Source organism: Plecotus auritus, assembly GCF_963455305.1.
Source record: "Plecotus auritus genome assembly, chromosome: 13".
NCBI classification, from domain to species: domain Eukaryota; kingdom Metazoa; phylum Chordata; class Mammalia; order Chiroptera; family Vespertilionidae; genus Plecotus; species Plecotus auritus.
Genome location: NC_137779.1, coordinates 16,800,501 through 16,821,306, shown reverse-complemented (window position 1 = coordinate 16,821,306; position 20,806 = coordinate 16,800,501). Strand labels below are relative to the sequence as shown.

The following is a 20,806-nucleotide window of genomic DNA, read 5'->3' as shown; positions in this document are numbered from 1 at the left end:
CACTTCTTAAATGGGCAATACAGAAGTCACTTAGCATCCGGGAGGCGGGACTTTGTGCTTCCACCGAGCTGTGATTGGCCTGCTACTGAGAGCGAGAGTGCTGAAAGAACGTGCTCAAGGCAGTTTGGTTGAGGGCCGAGGAGTGACGTGTCGGTCTGCCGACCACGAGGAAGTCGAAGGGTGCCGACGGTGTGGCCCGTTGACCTCAGCCACGTGACCAGAAGCGGAAACTACGCGAAGGAACCACCTAAACACACAGGTATCTATTTCTTGTATTTATTTTCCACTTTCATAGATTTTTTCAAGTAACTTTTTCAGAAAAGCTGAAAGGAAAGCAAACAGTGCTTTTATTTTGTCTTTAAGCATTAGCATAGCTAGGTTTAGAATTATAGGAACAAAATTGGGACCATCCTATTCCCCCACACACAGGAGCCCAGACATTTTTAAGGCATTACAATTTTACCTGGAGTTGTTCTTGAGAAGTCTGATGCCAATGAGTCACATTCCTTTGTAGGTAACCTATTTTTCTCTGATAAATTATTTTTTCTTGGAGACCCCATTTATGGAGGTTTTATTCCCTTTATTTTTCCTGCTGTACACTTGTGCCTTTCTATCTGCAAACTTCAATTTTCACCATCAGTCCTGGAAATTTATTATTTTATTCTTCATGTTTGTTTATTTTCTGAAGTTGCTATTAGACAAATGGATTCCTGATTCTTGGATACCTGTGTGATTCTTACCTTTTTCCATATCTTGACCATTTTGCTCTACATTCTCGGAGATTTCCACAGTTTTATCTTGCACTTCTCTCATTTAGCCTCCTCGGTGTCACTTTTATAAGCCATCTCATTTTATGCCCATAACTGCCGTAATTTGCAAGAACTTTCCTATGTTGTCCCTTTTTTCACACCAATCTGTTCTTATTTCATTGATGCAATAGCCTACAAAGTTAATGTGAAGGTAGTTATTATAATTTTTCAAGTTCCTTTATTTCTGGAATCATATTTCTCCCGGGGACAGGTGGTGTTATATGTATTTGATGAAAGCTCCTGAGATGATTTTGAAGGTGATCTCTGGTTAAGAATTACTTATCTAAATGGTCAAATGGTCACTATTTTCCCCATAGGTCTGCAAACACTACAAAACACCTAAATTTGAAACCAGAGAATGGGTAAAACAAGAATGAAGCTCAACATACAGCCTACTCAAATATTCTAAATCCCAATGTCTTATTCAAGCTTAGACCTGTGGAAATAGTAGCTACCTATCTGAACATGCTTTTTAAAATTTTGCTTGAGTGCCTAGCTGGTATGGCTCAGTGTCATCCCATACACCAAGAAGTCACTGGCTCAGTTCCTGACCAGGGCACATGCCTGGGTTACAGGCTCCACCCCCAGTAGGGGGTGTACAGGAGGCAGCCAATGTTTCTCTCTCTCTTTCTTCCTAAAAGAAATCAATAAAAATATACTTTAAAAATATGCTTTATCACTTTTGTCTCCTTCACTATACTGTTAGGTCCAAATATATCCTATATTTCTGGTTCATCCTTGAATCTGCAGTGCCTGACAGAGAAGGTACTCAAATGCTTGTTATATGGTTAAGTAAGCTATTCTGCTACTTGAACCTTTTACCTGGTCTGTGGACTCATTTTAGGTCCATACAAAATATTCTACTGATATATCTATCGCTCACATTGTTTAAAAAGCCTAAGTTAAACTGACCTAAAGATGGCTTCCTCTCAATTTCTGTGAGTCATGTAGCATAGAATTATTAATGGGGGGCTGGGATTGGGAGGGCTCAAGATGACTGCTAAACTAAAGGTCTCTTCCATTGTACTACTAATGAACTGATAACCTTTACCAGGGCCATCTCAGTACAGGTAAACAAATGAGTATAGAAGCTGAATAAATGTCCTACTTCTATAATCAGAAAATAAGTAAATGTAGATGAAAAATGAATAGACAGTAGACAACTATAGTTGCCCTTTTATTCCCTGACTAGAGGACCGGTGCATGGATTCGTGCATATTGAAAGGAAATTAAATAGAAGGTGGCTGGTGGGGCGGGACTGGGCAAGACAGGCAGAACACACCCTAGAGCAGGGGTGGGCAAACTTTTTGACTCGAGGGCCACAATGGGTTCTTAAACTGGACCGGAGGGCCGGAACAAAAGCATGGATGGAACGTTTGTGTGAACTAATACAAATTCAAAGTAAAGGAGTGGAGGGGAGAGCAAGAGAACCCTCCGCTCTTTCGGCTCCACGGGCCAGATAGAACAGCCGAACGGGCCGGATCCGGCCCGCGGGCCGTAGTTTGCCCACGGCTGCCCTAGAGCCAACCTTCAAGGTCCCTCCCCGCCGGCCGCACCTGGGGTGGCACCGGGGCTTGAAGGACATCTGCGGAGTGAGCAGGGTCCCTCCGGCAGGTGGGGTACCTCGGCCTGGCCTGCAGCGATCGGGCCAAAACCGGCAGTCCAACATCCCCCAAGGGTTCCCAGAGTGCAAGAGGGCACTCTGCAAAGTTGCTGTTGCTCGGCAGCTCCTGCTTGTCTGCCCCATGGTGGTCAGTGCATATCATAGCTACTGGTCAGAGCCTCTGCACCCTAGTGGTCATTGGGCATCATAGCTACCGGTCTGACAGTCAAGCTTAGGCTTTTATATATATAGATGTTATCCCTTTAAGGTGGTTCACAAACCTCTAACCTTTAGTCACTCTTCTTTGTCCCAATTCCTCTTAAACTTTATCTTGGCCCTTAATGTAAGAGCAATTAACAAGTCAGCTCATAAATATGTTCATTTAAATTTCCAGCAGACTTAACCTACCCTCCCCAGGTCTGAAGCATCCAGTTTCTAATTCCCCCAGAGTTGCTACAATGGACAACTCAGCTGTAGGCAGGATAAAAGGGTAGTGTTTTGAGCCCCATATACCTGTCCAGGCGGTGATGTCTATACCTGAGAAGAGCTTTTGTGAACACGATTCCTTAGATCCTACTGGTTACGTGATTAAAACATGCGGATTTTCATTTTTAGTGATTACCAAATTTCTGTGGTAGGTATGCCACAGGCTTGGCTTCTCAATTACACCCATAAAACTGCAGATTCCTCATTTCCAATCACTTAAACTTTAAGCATTTTCTATAGCAAGATATAGTGCTGGATAAAATAGAGTGCCTTCATCCACTCAACCTCCCTCACCTTTCTAAACTAACACTAATTTAGTTGGTACACATACAAATTTCTGGCAGCAGAGATGTGGCCACTTAACAGCTAATTGTAAAAACTTAAACTAATCTTAAGGCAATCAATGATCAGTTGCAAGCTGATGAAATACTGAGATCTTCAAAGCACCCCACAGCAACCTGGCAGTTTTCTGCAGTACTAGTGACAAACGACCAGGTGTCCAAAGGAGTACTGGAAGTAAATCTTATTTTAAATTATGTCTTTTACAGTTTTTTTTTTTTTTTTGCACAAGCTGGAAAACAATGCTTACCTCCAAGGTGCCCGCTATTTTAAAACTTTCTGCACCTTACACTTGGTTTTCATCTCCCTGCAGTGATTTTTAAACTCTTATTTTGTCTTGTACATAGTACAGTTAGCCAGATGTCTAAGCTCTTCGCTAATGAGAATGTTCAACACACGGAAATCTGTAAGGATCTCTCTATCCTTGAATACACAGATGTACACGTAGACTTTAAAACAAATAATTCAACAATACTAAATTCTTTCCAAGATGTTAACACAATCATCATAATGACATAATCCAAACTTCTCAGGTTACATTTTTCAGGACTAATCTCTCAAAAAATTATAAGCAAATTTATCCAAGACAAAGTCTCAGGTTCCATGAATATGTTTTTTGATGTGATTTGTAAATTCAGCCATTCCACACCTTGTGGGAAACCAGCTCACATTTAATTGTGACATTTTAAAATTGTACAAGTGTTTTGACATCTGCCCCCTCCCCCAATACTTGTCTCTTTAAAATGACAGAAAAACACTAATCACAGGTTTAATGGTTTTAATAAGTTTACCCCTTCAGTTCCAATTTGCAGCACCCAATATCCCCTTTGAAACATCAGACAGACCTGACAATGGCCGACAGTAAATTTCAGACCTGCAGAGTTTAAAAGTTCAGTTTCTCCGAGCATTCTGTGTTGCAGTGGCACTTGTCCAAAACTGGTACCTCCCTGTGGTTGGGGAACTTTAAATGTACCAGTGAAAAGAGCTTTTCCCCTTCAAGGGGAAGAAAAATCACTCCTTAAAACCCAGCAGATGTGGCTGTGAGGTCTTTCCTCCTGTCCCATCTCTTCAGGCTTATTTTTTGCAGTGGAGCAAGAGAGACCAAAATCTAACCTGAGTTACAAGAAACAAGACAGTGATGGCTATAAAGGGAGTGACCAGGAGTAACAGATACTCCTTTACCTCCCACATCCAATGTATGTGCTTCACAGAAAAACAACAAAAATAACAGGTCCACAAAATACAAAAGCTAGAATTACAAAATCCATTCATCCAAGGGTGATGGAAGGCAGGAAGGGGAGGTGGAAGGGTAAATGGCACGGGGAGAAAAAGTATTCGAATCAGTCCAGGTGCGGGGGTGGGGCGGGCTGGCAAATGCTAGAAAAGAGCTGCAGAAAAACCTGTGGGCCTTTCAGACTCACAGGTGTTAAAAGTCCACATACTGGTGTTGGGAGATTGTGCCTTACGTGCACCAGAGACAAAAATCCCAATTCCTCAGAAGGGAATACGCAGAGGGCCCTTGGCAGAGTGGGTCCTGCCTTCCCTGGTGGGGGCGGTGAACAAGGAAAGAACTGCACAGCCTCCTTCCAATCCCACTCATTCCCCCTGGATGGACGGTGACTCAGTGGCCTGCAGCAGCCTTCAGTTTGGCAGGAGACGAATGCGGTGAAGGGAACTTCTCTGCAGAGGTTGAGCTACTCAGGGCGGACTGCAGGTAGACCGTCTTGTGGAAGAGTCTGTTGCTTAAGAAAACCACCAAGGAGAAGAGGCGCAACTGGAAAAGGCTAAAAGGCAAGACAGCCAACTTGTTAGATCCTCAGCTGATCAGAATTATTTGACTACATTCAATTTAAAATGACATGGAAAATAAGACAAGTGAAATTTGATCAAGGAAGTACAGATAGTAGACACAGTACAGATACTGGACACATGGATTAAACAAGCAGCAACTAAACTAAAGAATGTACTGGGTCCTGTCACTGTCATAAGTGTAATGAACTCACCACCATTTGAAGTATCAAAGCTTACTAGAAATAATTTATATTTCAGATTAATTCTGATCCAAGAAGCACTTTTCTATAACTGACTTCAGGGCACAAACTTTAAGCTATGTCTGAAGACATCATATGCTGTATGTGTTTCATTTTCAAGAGAGTTTCAAGACAAAGTCAACTATTCCGACTAAGACTCACACTGAGCATTGCTGGACAGCAAGAATAAGCAAAAACTCAAAACAGATCTGACATAATTGTGTATCCTCACTGACTTAACCAAAATTGAACAAAGACTGAGCTTTTCTTTGAAGTGATAAAACTTTTGGAGTGCTAGTGTTACTGCTAAAGACTCTTTTTAAAATACTTTTACTATCACCCTATCTAATAAAAGAGTAATATGCAAATTGACCGTACCTCTGCTACACCCTCAAGCCACACCCACCAGCCAATCAGGGGCGAATATGCAAATAAACCCAACCAAGATGGCAACGGCCACAGAGAGCAGGAGGGAGGCTTGGGTTTCCCTGGCAATGGAGGAAGCCAAGCTTTCCACCTGCCCTTGCCGGCCTAGGCCTCCACTCAAGGCTACAAAGTTTCAATGATAGAAGATACATAAAACCAAACAGAAATGGTGGCAGCCACAGAGCTGGAAAGAGCAGGAGGCTAGGGTTGCCCGCGGCGATGGAGGAAGCCAAGCTTCTGCAGCCCTGGCCAGCCCAGGCCTCCGCTTAAGGCTATAAAGTTTCAATTATAGAAGATACATAAATCCCAACAGAAATGGCTACCGCCTCAGAGCAAGCAGAAGGTTTGGCTCTGCTCCAGGCTACAAAGTTTCAATTGTAGAAGATAAATAAACCCCAGATACCAGGGCCTCCGCTTGGGTCGCCAGGGGGAGTGGCTGGCCTGCAAACCATCACAGGCCCCTCGCCCAGGCCGCCCCACGCCCCAAGGGAACCCCCACCCTGATCCAGGACACCCTTCAGGGCAAACCAGCTGGCCCCCACCCGTGCACCAGGCCTCTATCCTATCTAATAAAAGAGTAATATGCAGATTGACCATCACTCCAACACACAAGATGGCTGCCCCCATGTGGTCAAAGATCCTGCCCCCATGTGGACACAAGATGGCTAGCAAGGGAGGGCAGTTGGGAGGGACCAGGCCTGCAAGGGAGGGCAGTTGTGGGCGATCAGGCCAGCAGGGGAGGGTAGTTGGGAGGGACCAGGCCTGCAGGGAAAGGCAGTTGGGAGGGACCCAGGCCTACAGGGGAGAGCAGTTGGGGGAGACCAGGCCTGCAGGGGAGGGCAGTTAGGGGTGACCAGGCCTGCAGGGGAGGGCAGTTGCGGGGGACCAGGCCTGCAGGGGAGGGCAGTTAGGGGTGACCAGGCCTGCAGGGGAGGGCAGTTAGGGGCAAACAGGCTGGCAGGGGAGCAGTTAGACATCAATCAGGCTGCCAGGGGAGTGGTTAGGGGGTGATCAGGCTGGCAGGCATAAGTTGTTAGGGGCAATCAGGAAGGCAGGCAGGCAAGCAGTTCGGAGCCAGCAGTCCTGGATTGTGAGAAGGATATCCGATTGCCCATTTAGGCCCGATCCCACTGGGATCGGGCCTAAATGGGCAGTCGGACATCCCTTGAGGGGTTCCAGATTGGAGAGGGTGCAGGCTGGGCTGAGGGACACCACCCCCCCCCACCTTCCCGTGCACGAATTTCGTGCACCGGGCCTCTAGTTATCAATAAACTCCTATAGCCAGACACATGGGCCCAATATCTTTTTAAAAAGTTGGCCATTCTTATAAAAATGAACATAGTTACAGGTGTTTACAAGTGCCTTATTCAGTAAATTGTTAAATTTTTAAAATATGTATTATAGCATCAATTTTAAAAACATATTCATGTACATATATATGAATGGGGAAAATTTTGGGATATATCCCAGAAGTGTTTTTCTCCCATTAAACTGTACATTAATGTTTTCCAGCAATGTAAGAGGTTATTTTTTAAAATGTCTTATCCATATAATTGTGGTATTAGAGCCCCAATCCTTTACACAGAAAAAAACGTTACTACACTTTGGCTAGTACTGGCTAATACTTACTAAGCTTTGCCAGGGGTCTTTGCTTCATTGGCGCTAATAATGAATAAAGGAAAGAGGATAGAGAAGAGGCAGCCACTGTAAAAAAAATAATAATAATAATTAGTCGCCTTCGTAACAGCCATGACTTTGGAGAAGACATGAGAAGCCCAAAATTCCTTTGCCTCTGGTGCTAACATTATGGCTGATAAGCCCTTAATAAATCAAACACATCTTTAAAATTTAAAAAAAGGATTTTTCTAAGTGCTGGCTATTGCTCCAGGAGGCAACATAGATGAAATATGGCATATAGGTCCTGCAGACTAGATGTTAATACTGACAAATGTCTAGGAGCAAGTCCTATACATCCTAACAGTCAACAGGAATGAAGAATGCCTAGCACAGAACCAGGCATCCAGAAGATGCTCCCTATGCTGAGTTTTGTACCAGTCCCCCTCCAGTCCCTCCAGCCAAATTACCTGATAATGTATGAGGACTGCATTGCTGTGAGGAAAGCCAGAGGTAAACCAAATCCAAAGTAGTAAGGCCAATTCCTCTCTATGTTTGACAACCGCTGGTGCATTTCAATTCCTAAAACAGGGAGCCAACACAATTAAAATTCTTATTTCCTTTTCTTAAAATGACTATATACGGGAGACAAGTTTGAGTTTGGGATATAGGTCTGCCATTTAGAAAACAGTTAAAACAGATAATGCAGCATTGTCCAAATGTGATAAAAGATTTGAGGCAAAGTTTTTACAATTCAATAATCACAATTTCAAAGCTGGCAGGCTAAGTGAATTATGAATTATACCACCAGCATCCTTCGTCAGGATTAGTCCTAAGCAAAGCAAGATATCAAATAAAAAGTTAGTCGTCATCTAGAAGTTAATCTCTTTCAACCATACATACCCAGGCAAATATGTCAAGGGCTTTTAAAATACCCAAAATTATCTGCATGCACTGACGTCAAATTAATTTCTCTAATTCAGAAGAACTTCTGATCATTTATGACTCAGTCAGAGCTACATCACATTAAGCACCATAAAGGTAATGCTCCATTGCTGTACCCCCCAGCATCAATGTTAAGGGTTAAGCCAAATGTGAGTGCCCTCTTGCCAAAGACGCTACTTCCTTCCAAAGATGTGTTGCCAAGGGCCTAAGCATTAAGTAGTTTTAAGAAGTCTGCTCAGCAGCAGCATTTCCAAAGGGAGCTTCCAAGTTTTAGTTTTGAGTCTCTTCAGATGGACTTACCTTTATTGAACCAACGATATTCAAAGCAGTATAGTGAGTAGAGAAGAGACATATGCAGGAGACTAACCAGCTGACCAACAAGGTGGATGGGAAAGAGACTCACAAACATCCCCTGAAGAATAAACATGGAAAAATCTCAATTCCAAAGTTTCAGAGACCCAACACTGTTCACCTGCCACCGAGTCATTACTCTGCCCCGAGAGCCATTCAGTTGCTTCTCAAATTTCTGAAGAGCAGGAGAGGAGAATGCCCAGGTGGCAGGAAAGGGCAGGTAAATTCATGTTTCTTATTCTGTGATTTTTAAATTCCCTAGTTTCTGTAAAAACTTATTTAAAAATCATTACTTCCCTTAAAGCATATCGGCCCCAGTGTAAATACAATACCCCGTCTATGTAAACTTCCCTCCAGTGAACCTTTTCTTTTGAAAGCTGTGCATGTGCCCAGTCTCACCTGGATGAGGAAAAGAGCCTGGAGCAGAAGGTTGAAGAGCATGTCAGCAATGATTTTGCTAACACTAGGGAATGGGTGAGGCTTCCTCCCTGATACCTCGAATGCCAGGTCGGCTATATCCTGTAACAGAGACCAGGAACGAAAATGGCCCCAATGTCCATCCCAAAGCTAAGGCCACTGATCTTCCCTTGGACGTGCCAGGTGGGAAAAGCTCTGTTGGCCCGACAGTCATTCCATTTTACAGGAGCACAAACACCACCCACTGGCTGCGTGACCAAGAAAGGCTGCGAGATTGCTCCCGACAAGGCCACTAACTTCACAGGCTAAAATCTGCCACCTGTCCACCCTCATGCTACAGGACCCAGCCTCCATTCCGCCCTGACCTACTTGGAACCAAATGGCATTCACCACTTTGCTAAGCACAAACAGGGGGAGCACCCAAAGAGCACTGAAAATTGACGTGAGGAAGAATTCCAGCCACGACCACACATCTCCGTGTAGAGACGGATCACCTACGGAAGGGGAAAAGAGTTAGTCGTTTAACTGGAGAAATGGAAAACCAGAAGACCAAGTAGGGAACCCCTAACTATTCCTCCCCACCCCAACCCCACACATATCTTGCCTTTTTCAGGTAGTCTTATTCTTTGCAGACACACCAAATTCTGGCCACAACTCCCAGTCAGAGTAGCCATAGATATGTGCTGCTTGCCTTGAGACAAACCTGCTTACTTGGTGGTGACTGAGATGTCACGGTGATTAACAGTAAACAATATGCAGGAAACCACCTGAGTTCAAATCTCAGCTCTGCCATTTACTAATGATTTAGCCTTGGTAACTAACTTTCATTTCCTCACCATAAAATGACATCTATAACAATACCCACTCAAAGGGTTGTTGAGAGGTTTGAGTTAAGAACATCCCGAGCTCCTGGTACATAGAAAGAGCTCCACAGACTGAGGGAGACAGGAAAAAAATCTACCTCTATCCCAGGCAGACAGCACCATACTTACCAATAATCTGGGCAGTTACTGACTGAAGAACAGGAATAAACACTCGATAAAACAAGAGGAGACTGAACTAAAGGAAAGAAGCAAGAGGGTAAATATTAAAAGCCCTTCTTAAAAAAAGAGTTCCAAGTTTCAGTGCAATTATTTTCCAGATGGAGGTGACTTTATCAATTAGAAGGCCTGAGCAGCACCAAAACTGGACCCACCTGTATTCCCAATACTCCATCTACGAGGCACAAACCTGATACTGCCTATAAAAACAGTAAAACTTTGGGGGCAGAGAAGAACATTTCAGATAGTATACAGGACAAAATAAAGGCACAGACTAAGTACATAGTAATATTTTATTAATTAAAGTTAACACCTGGGAACATCTGTGAAATGTGTAAATGAAGGGAACAAATTACATGGAATTCCAAGTCTAAGGAAATATTTAATACCTGTTTTTTAAAATACTCAAATTTAACCTAAGCCTGGGTTGCTTATCACTTAATTGTAGGCAATCTTTTCTGGTGTGGGTTTCAGTAGATATCAATTCTAAAAGATTGCTATAACCAGATGAGGGGAGACCCTTGTCCTCGTCCATCTGTCATTTCCCTCTGATCCCCCATAGATGCTCTTAGTCAAAATGTCCAGACAATGTCAAGAGAAATTATTAACCAATAACAACATTAAAACATGTGAATAAGTAATTTAAAAAACTTATTTTAGGGACAGCCCTTTATTTACACACAAGTGTTCTCTGAGTGGGAATAAAAGCACTCCAGTTACATAGAACCCTAAGTTATGGTCTTAAGCATGTGTCAGCTGGTAAAAGCTACTTGTCTCAGTTTAAAGAAAACAGAAGAGCACTATTAACAGCAACAATCTGAAGATACTTATAAGGCACCTAGAATTTAAGGAAAAAGAACTTACCCAGAATACTCCGCCATTCCAAGCGCAGCACTGGAAAATTCTACTAACGATACGTGGCTCACTGGAAAAGAAAACAAGTATTTAGCTTACAAGGCAGATGGGCCATTTCCATACTGTCATTCAGTTGCTCCCCATTTTATATCTTTTGTTGGTATTAATTTTCCAGCACCTGTTGTTCTCCCAATGTTCTCCTAATGTCAGTCAATAAGAAAAGACTAAAAATATTTCTAGAGAAGCAGCTTTTCTCAAAACAAAAAATTTGTTTTCTAAAATCCAAGACTGGAGAAGATTAAAAGAGGATTATCTGGAGTTCTACCAATAAATAAATCCATATAGGCTCTCCTGGAAGTATCCATCAATCCAAATAATTCTTTTGTGGTTCTCTATTCACCATTCTGATTAAGAAACAAACAAAAAACAAGCACCATGACATTTGAGCAAGGATTACTGCTAAACCCATGTAGGCGGATGGGGGAGAATAACATCACATTTTGGGGGGAGAGAGTATAAAAAACAATGGGGTGCTACTAAAACTCCAAGTCACTACATACAGTCTCAATTGTATGCTGAGGAGCTGTCATGTCCTAAAGCGCCTTCCCTTAGAAGGGGGCTCAGACATTTCTGACACCAGCCGCCACTCCTTACCTCTCTTGCTTCCTCTCCATGCTCTGGGCTCTCCTTTGCGCCAGGACACTACTTGCCCTTCTTCGACGCTGCTCCTCTCTCTTTTGCTGAATTCGAGCATCGAGCTTTGAGATGGTACAAATTCCCCAGATGGAGTCTTTGATTCCCTATAGACAAGAGTATAATACAAGAGTATTTAAAGAGGGAAAATTATGGCTCAGGGAATACTTACATGCAATAAAGTGATATCATAGTGGAAACCACTGTATTTATTTCGCTACGTGGCTTACGGGAACCTTGATTTTTTTATTTATTTTGAAATAATTCCCAATTTGTAGAAGAGTTCAAGAATGGAAAACTTCCTAATACCCTTTCCTCCAGATTCACCAGATTAATATTTGCCACATTTACTATTATATATAAAATTATATATAAAATAGGGTCACACACACATTTTTTCCAAGTCATTTGAGAGTAGGTTGCTACATCATATCCCTTTACTTTTAACTTCAGTGTGTATTTCCTAAATAATGAACAATGATACAGTATGGCTGGAGGAGAATGTCCTCAAAGAGTGTATGATGTGGGGGAGGGCTGTTAATTCTATAAAGACTGGGACAGAGGCACTAGCCAACCATATTGGAAGAGCTCCAATAGCAGAAAGTTTACTGTTTGCCACAAACGCCAGACGGCCTATCACCCACATACCATGCATCTCCAATGAGCTAGACATGAGCCATATGGACATGCTCAAGAAACATAGCAGGAAAAGTATACAAGTAAACAACGACAAAACCTATAGTTTGATTAAGTGCCACAACACTTTTATGTCCAAGGTAGAGTGGTAGCGTTGGGGTACCTGACTTCATGAAGCAGCAGCACAAAAAGGCAACCTGGAAGCAATGGTGAGCCTGGATTTAAGGATGGCATTTCCACCCACTGTTATTAGCCCAAGTAAATGCTGGAGATAACCACCAGGATACAGAGACACGTGCAAATTTATGAACTACCGACTGACAGGACCATAAAGTGTCACAGTGTGCACCCGATCTTTTACCCATGAGTAATTTTTAGTCTTATTTTGATTTTAATTTCTAAATCTTCCACAAATAGTTTAAATATCCCAGATAGTAGAGTTCTAATGGCTAGGGGCCTAGTATGTACTAGAATGATGACAGGATCCCCACCTGAGACACTTACAGCTCTTGGGGCAGACAGACATGTTAAGTATACAATGCAGAACTGATCCAGGGTTGAAATTTTATCACACAAGGAGGTAAAGGTATGAAAAGTAGATCACATTGCATAGAGTCTCTTTAGCCCTTCTCTTCTAAGATACTCCTTCAATTTCTCTTTTAACTCAAACTCCCCACCCCCATCAGAACTGGCCTCTCTCCTGCTCCTAGGAATATAGCTAGAGGGGCCACAGCTAGGGCATTAGACCTCAGACATCCACTATAACATAATTTTTTTAAAATATATTTTACTGATTTTTTACAGAGAGGAAGAGAGAGGGATAGAGAGTTAGATGAGAGAGAGAGACATCGATCAGCTGCCTCCTGCACACTCCCTACTGGGTATGTGCCTGCAACCAAGGTACATGCCCTTGACTGGAATCGAACCTGGGACTCTTGAGTCCACAGGCCGATGCTCTAACCACTGAGCCAAACCAGTTAGGGCCACTATAACAGAATTTTATGCCATTGGAAATCTGGGTGACTAGGTTCTAAGCAGATCTTTATGGAACATTTTCCTAGAGCATCATCTGCACCTTATAAAATGGGGGTGTCTCTAATGTAAATCCAAATGTAGTAGTTTACATAACAGTAATGTAACCAATGTTCATTGCTTAGTTTTGACCAATGTGTCGTGGTTACAGAAAGTGCTAACATTAGCAGAACCTAGTGAAAGATACAGGGGAACTCTGTACTACTGTGCAACTTTTCTGTTAAGTCTAAAGTTATCCCAAAATAAAGTTTAAAAAAAAAAAGGCTAAGCGGACCAGGATTCTCATACGATAGACACCAGAAAGATCTACCAAGCTTCTGCAAGCTAGAGTAATACCTATTCTTGAGTAGAGTGGATCAGAATGAAAACCTGTATGTGAAGGACCCAACAAATACGAATACCTAAAGGTTTTCCTAGTCAGTTCCTACAGCAAAAGGGTCAAGAGATGGCTTCATGTACTCACCCGGGCAAGGTCCTGGAGAAAGGTTTTGACACTGTCAGCCATATCTTCACCACCCAAACTACCAACTATATACAGGAGAGAGAAGCACCCCAAAATCTTTCATCATGAAGAACCTGGAAACAGAGATAATGGGAGAAAAATATTTATCTAAAGATAAGTAACTTCAGGTACATTTCTGCATGATGCCATTTTCCACATACTTGCATCTCTAATAGGAGTGCAGTAGATTCTAGCCCTTAGATACTAGGACAGTGAACTAAGTAAGGTTATCCCAGCAACTAATAAAATCTGCAATGGATAAATTACTTTTTAATTTAATTTCACTTTTACAGGGGTAAATGGCTCTGGGACCAGTAATCTCCTCACTGGACTTGGATGTCCCTAACTGCCCCCACACACATTCCAATATCCCCTTAAACTATAGTTATGCTTGGTGTATAACCTCTAACACTTGAATGGAAGTACAAGAGCAAGATGAAAGTTCTAGCAAAAATTACTAAATCTGCACTTCATGCACAAGGCCCCCTGGCACAGTTAAGTTTAAGGCATGATGTGAAATCTCTCACCAAGACCTCCAAAATGGGCCTCCATACGCTTTCCAATTTTAAAATAGACATATAAAAGTGCAATTTTAATAAGCATGCAAGACACAGTGGATTTTATTTAAACTAGGCCAAAAAAAGTTCACGTGTACAAATGTTCTTTAACTCACTACAACTTTCCCATTTTATTTCTCAGGTAAACGACAAATCTACCTTCAAAACTTAAGAACTTGAAAGCTCGTATCTGTAAGTATTCTTCAAATTTGTGTTCCCATTTAATGTCATTCAGGTGAATGATAAAACCCATTTTCAAAAATTTTATTAAGAAATTGGGATTCTAGCCCTGGCCAGTGTACTCAATGGTTAGAGCATCAGCCCATGCACCTAAGGGTCGCAGGTTCAATTCCCCCCCTCCCTCCCTTCTACTCTCTCTGAAAAAGCAATGGGAAAAATATCCTCAGGTGAGGATTAACAAAAAACAAAAACACTTGGGATTCTAGAGTTCTCAATCCTAATTAAACCAAATCTAAGGTGTTCTCAATTTAAGAGATAGCTCATAAAGACAGAATTTCACAGGCAGCTTATATAAACCTCAAACTTCAAAACGTAAGCACACTTTCCCTGACCTAAAACCACCTCACCAAACTGTACCTTCTTGACCCAACTGGACTAATGCCACCCAGAACTGAAAGGGCAGGGAATATAACAGCTGGAAGAAGGTAACTTGCACACCATCTGAACCATCTGCTCCTTAGGTCAAATCCTACACAGACGCACTCCCTTCAGGTAGAGAGGTTTCCAGGGTGAGAAACTTCTCTTAATACTCCCACTTGAAAACAAACAAAAAACCATCTCAGAGTGCAAGATAACTCAGTGCCAGGCGAGGAGTAAAATGTTCAATGATGACAGACGAGACATTGGTTTGGAAAGACTGCCATGAATCCACTCTTTACCAGCTACTTACTAATCTATATATTAAGGGTATTAAAATCTTCATGTTTTTAAGTGCAATAACATGAAAATAAAAACTTCTTTAGAAACATAATCGCACTCCAAAATGAGCTAGCGTGGGAGTTTAAGAAGCCACATATTTAGTCTGGATTCCTCACAGGGCATAGAGAGCCCGAAGCAGGTCAACCCTAGGCCAGTAGAACAGCTCTGTTATCTGAACCATGGCCATTAACACCTGGCTTCTGCATGTACCGAGTGGCAGGTTACCTACTGACCAACAGTGGCCTTTGAAAGATAGGTCACTTCAATTTTATGCGGAGATCCTAGCAGCCTTCCCACGGGAAGATTTGGGATTTACCGGTTTGACAAAAAGCTGAGGCGTGGAGAAAAGGAACCTGCCACAATCTGAGACCAAACACACAGAGACTGAATAGCGTAGCGGGGACCCTCCAACTAACCTGGAAGGAGAGAAGGTGCAACTGGTTCACATCATGTTACAGACGGGGAAACTGAGTCTCCAAAGATGAATGGCTTACCCAAGGTGACAGCAAAGTGATGGGCTACAGCAAACTTGAAAACCCCGGTGTTCTACCCTCGGTCGGACTTTTTACTCCAGAGGACTGTTGTTTACCCCGAGCATTCCATGGACAACATGTCTTAATCCTGGAAATACCCTGGCCACTGAATGCCTCGCAGTCATTAGAACTTAGGCGGCATCTACAGAGACACGAAGCCCAAGTCCGGAAAGCAGGAGGCGGGCAGACCCACTCCAGGTGCAGGAAAGGTGAGCATCCTCCTTTTCACCGGCCCCTGGACTGGCTCCAGGTCTGCCCGGTCGCGGCTCCCGGAGGTCCTCGGCAATTCCCACTGAAAACCGCGATCTCCCTCCGCACCCGCAGCGGGCACCAGGCGCGGAGCCGCTCGCCTCTCACCTCGGTCATACGGAGGCTAGGGACGGCCGCGCCGCACCTGGGCATTCTCCTTCCAGCGGGAGTCCCTCCCGCAACCACACGACCCCGAGCTCGGGCCCTGCAGACCCTCACCGCCCCCACCGAACGTTCCCTACGCCCAGGTCCCTGCCGCGCGCCAGTGGCCTGGCCCCGCTGAGCCTGCACCTACCCGGCAGCTTCGCCGCTCGGCTCCGACCCGGCCCCTCGCTCACCGCGGGCCACTGGACCCTCCGCGCCGACAGCCGGCAGCCGCCCGGGCGCTCCCAGGGCCGAGGCCGCTGCGCCCGCACTGGGCATGCCCGGGCCGCGCGGGGCGGTGGGAAGTCGGCGGGCGCGGAGCCATCGGCCCAGGACGGAGGGGGCGGGGCCGCTGCGGCGGAGGGGGCGGGGCCAAACTGCACCTGCACTGGGCATGCCCGGGAGGCCGGGGCGGGGGGCGGGCGGAGAGCCACCAAGGCAAAGGGGGAGGGATCCCCTCGGCAGCAGAGGCAGAGTGGAGCTGTGCCAGCACTGGGCCACTGGGCGAGCACGGCCCGCTGGGAAATTCACGGGCCGCCCAGGGCAGAGACCGGGTGTGGGCAACATAGGGCGACGGAGCCTGGGAAATCCAGTTGGCCCACAGGCCCAGGCACGTCCCGCGCCGCATTCTGGACGCCCAGCCTTTCCGGAGCGCTTCCCAGATTCGGTTCTTCCGGATCCGTCATCCTGTTCTTAGCTCTCCCCCATTTACTTCTTCGGAGTTGCATGTCCTTATGAAGTCTTATGAAGCCTGACAATAGGAGAACAATAACACAGAAGTCACCTTGGTTTATTTGGTTGGAAATTTTCTGTAACCAAAGGTACCAAGCAATGATAGGTTTAAGTCAAGCTTCAAATGATTAGTAGCACAAGCCGCCATGCCATTCGGCTGCATTAGGAGTATACTCTTCCGGCAAAGTGATGGTTAAGATAAAAACATAAAAGTAAATAGAAATAAGACTTCATCTCCATCCCTACCAGTCCACTTCTACCCTAGGGACAGGCATTTTCTTGGCATCAAACCATCAAGCCTACCTATAACCTTTTTCTCCCTATTCCCAGTCTTCTATATATCTCACTCCTGTTAACTTAAAACATTCAAACTTGTAAAGAATTTTTGTGAGTTCAGTTAAGCCAAACTGTCAACAGTTTCTGGGAAGCAGAATCTCATTTGATTGAGATAATGCTCCAGAGCAGTCGCCAACCTGTTGGACCTCAGGGACCTCACAACCACTGCTTGGCTACCGCTGCTCCAGAGAATGGCAGTTTTTCACCTCTTTTTATCTATGCTATCATAGATGCAAACGGACAGGCTCAGTTAAGGTAAAGGTTGACCTTGTCAGTGAAGATACCGGCCTAGGTGTGACTATCCACTATAACTGCTTTTGGTTAAAGTTTAATTTCAGACCATCCTCTGTGGTTACTTTGAGTTTGTAAGACTGCCATGCAGGCCTTCCCTGAGCTTGTCAGGTTAGCATGTGGCCCCTTTGGTCCACAGATGGAATACACCAAATGCAGGATCTTGGGTATGTTTTCTATCTGCTGAGAATTGTCAGAATGATTAAAACAGCACATTCCTTTAAATTCCTCACAACCATGGCTACGCCACAAACAGCAAACAATCTATTGCTGCCCGATTTTCTAGAACTGCCTCCCTGACCTGGCTCAGCTCTGGATTTATCCCATGTATAGCCCGGAGGTGGCATTCAGGGCTTTTACCATGCTACAAGCCCGCTGGGTCACTTCTGCTTTAAGGGAGCCTACCAGTACCAGCATAACAAAAACGGATAAAATATACTCAGCAGGGCTCCACAGGTGGAGATGCCATTGCAGCCCAGTGTAATGGCCGTGAGAAGGTCTTTTTTGGTTCCGACTCTGATATTTCTGGGGCTCAAAGATGGTCAGTCATCCCAAGCAACCTTCATTCCTTACCTGGAAAGACTTCCATGAAACACCTCCCCCCACCACCATGCTGTTGGCTGGGATATATGAATAAAGTTATCCCACATATCAGAAACCAACCACCTGGCAGCGTAATCTGTCCATTACTATAAGGGAGGATGAAATTATTAGAACAATTCATATTGTAGTTACTAGATACTTAAAGACAATAACTAGAACACCTGGTGAAAATCAGACATTCACCACCAAGAGCTACTGCGCTAACCTTTAGAGGAAACATCCCTGCATCCTTTTCCCAGACAGTGGATCCCAACATATAAAGGTCCCTGTGTATGACTTTCCAAAATGAATGGAATAATTCTATATATTATCAATAGGTGTCTCAACTCCTACTCAGCAAAATGTAAAGGTCAGTTCTACACAGGTTCCTCCATTGCCAGCTTCAGAGCAGTTGGAGTGGTGAGAAGCACTCTGAGGGTCCCATCCATTTCTCCTCCAGTTGGATCATCGTCCTTGCTCTGCTTATATCTAACTTTCTATCACATCCCCCCTCAAGTATCTTGGCTCTGGATTATTTGAGAAAAGGGGCAGAGGGTCTCTTCTGTAGCTGCTTCATTCTGAGGGACAAAATTTTCCTTCAGAACCAAGAGATCCTTGCTCTCTGTCAGAGGGAAGATGAGGCCTGGGCACAGAAAGAGTTGGCAATGGTGCCTCGAGGTGGAAATTCCCTAGGTGAGAGTAGGGCTTATAACCTGGTGGAGACAAACTCTGTTTTAAATTTAGTATTATTGGGTAAAAGTTAGAACACCAAGAATTATGACAAATGGTCCGGTGAAAGGAAAAAATATTTCATTTCTAATAACTTCCTATTGAAACATAATTTTTCTCCCTAAAATCACTCTCATTTTTATTAAAGACAATTTGGCCTGATTGCATGAACACAATAAGAATAACAGTTGATCACATAGGCTATATTTTTAAAAAATATGATCTGCTAGAATCTCATGATCAAGCTTTAATTAGCCCCGCAAGGCAAAGAAGCTGAGCCACCTAGCTGCCATCAGGTTTGCCTGCAATACCTGTAGACAGGTGAATTCCTCAAGTTGAAGTCCCCCATGATGTCTTGAGGTTCTTTCCTAGTCATCTCTCAGGAAAGCAACCTTCATTCCTTACCTAGAAAGACTTCCTTGAATCATGTGACCAAGCAAGGTACCAGGCTATTTCTCCAAGGTGCTCATATTGGCTCCAAAGTCAGCTTTCATTACTTAAAGCTTTCTGGTGACATCCAGAGCCTGGGCATGCCTCTCTCAGACCTGACATTCCAGTCAGAGACTTAGTTAATATAGCCACAGTTGAAAACAGATCTTAATGAATTCATGCAAAGAAACTTATTGCCATGACTCACTAATTAAGAATTGCCAAATTATGGGGGGATAAGGTAAGGGAGAAAAATACATAATTTACCAAATTGCTTTAAGAAAAGAAAGTTCCCTTATGTCTGAAAAACAAAAAGATTAAGGATCAGCAATACTTTTAACAAAAGTTATAAAAATGATATAATTATTTTCAGTCCTATAATCGATTTTCCTGCTAGTACTTCTATAAATCCAGATACTCTATAGAGCAATGCAAATGACATGAAATCTTGTTCTTTCTTAAGCAGAAAATTTTCCTTCATGAGAGAAAACAAATACTTGAGGCATTCCAGAGCCAATTGGAATGATCTAAAGCCAATAATAGGTCAGTAAAAGTTTCTTAAAATTCAAACCCTGGGAAGGTTGTCAAACTTATTTTACCAAAAGATATTAAACACAAACATAGGCTAGCAACATTCAGTTCCCATGATTAAGAAAATGGGTTTTTAAAAAATAATCAAGTGCCTGATTAATATCTCTCTATATAAAACCCTAATATGCAAATAGACTGAACGGCAGACAACCGAACAACTGGTCGCTATGACGTGCGCCGACCACAAGGGGGCATGCATGGAACATGGCAGGCATTGGCAGCATGCGGCAGAGCATGGAACATGGTGGGCATTGGCCGCGGCAGGATGGTGGAGCTGGTAAGCAGGGGCACCAGACCAAGGCGGGGCACCGGTCACTGTCATTGGGGCGAGCCTCTGGTGGTTACTGAAAATTCTTTGTTCCCGCATGCCATGGTCCCTTGGGCGCTTGCACCCGCTACTGGCGCCAGAATTGCCTCTCGCACCCACTGCCAGTGCCAGTCCCGATCGCTTGGTGCCATCAGTGGGTGCGAGTGGCAGCTGCCAGCCCCAATCGCCCCTGAGGGCTTCTCCACCTCCCCCTGCTCCTGAGGGGTGATCAGGGCAGCAGCCGCTGCTCACACCCGCTGACAGTGCTGGCCCCGCTTGCATCCACTGGTGGCGCCAGCCCCAATCGCTCTGCGCTGTCAGCGAGTGCAAGCGGGGCTGCTGGCAGACAGGGGACCAGGGGCCATGGTGGGAGGGGCCAGGCGGGGGCGCAGATGATGGGCCAAGACCCGCCCCTGTGCCCACTGCAGCCTCAGGGCCCACAGTTCCTTTCAAGGTGCACGAATTCGTGCACTGGTCGCCTAGTAACATATAATCATTTCAATAGCTTATAGAACTTTTGCTTCCTGGGCAAAAATATGGAAAGATCTTTTCCCTTTTAATAGACTAGAAAAGGACTAACCAAAATGAGGTTTATTCTCTAACTTCATT

General features: G+C 44.2%; 2 protein-coding genes across 5 annotated transcripts in view; one reads left to right on the top strand and one right to left on the bottom strand.

The window, feature by feature from the left end:
* Positions 1 to 84: 84 nt before the first annotated feature.
* Positions 85 to 20,806, top strand: part of FEZ1 (fasciculation and elongation protein zeta 1) — a 113,319-nt gene continuing 92,597 nt past the window's right edge. For 2 of the 3 annotated variants that reach the window (XM_080650417.1, XM_080650418.1), the window contains exons 1-2: positions 85 to 259; positions 14,478 to 14,527. The gene's annotated coding sequence lies outside the window, so the exon portion shown is untranslated. Of the gene's footprint in view, positions 260 to 14,477; positions 14,528 to 15,924; positions 16,017 to 20,806 lie in introns of those variants that run through there. The other variant, XM_080650419.1, reaches the window with a different exon arrangement.
* On the bottom strand, positions 4,002 to 16,500 carry EI24 (EI24 autophagy associated transmembrane protein). 2 transcript variants are annotated; one of them, XM_080650422.1, is made up of 12 exons: positions 16,352 to 16,479; positions 15,591 to 15,690; positions 13,740 to 13,852; positions 11,570 to 11,715; positions 10,925 to 10,985; positions 10,013 to 10,079; positions 9,390 to 9,514; positions 9,003 to 9,122; positions 8,553 to 8,664; positions 7,778 to 7,889; positions 7,323 to 7,397; positions 4,002 to 5,021 (listed from the first exon to the last, which is right to left on the bottom strand). In XM_080650422.1, exons 3-12 carry the CDS (start codon positions 13,779 to 13,781, stop codon positions 4,859 to 4,861), a joined length of 1,023 nt encoding a protein of 340 aa, XP_080506548.1. In that variant the 5' UTR covers positions 13,782 to 13,852; positions 15,591 to 15,690; positions 16,352 to 16,479; the 3' UTR covers positions 4,002 to 4,858. The 2 variants fall into 2 exon arrangements, with proteins under 2 accessions (XP_080506548.1, XP_080506547.1); XM_080650421.1 differs by lacking the exon at positions 15,591 to 15,690 and having other exon boundaries at positions 16,352 to 16,500.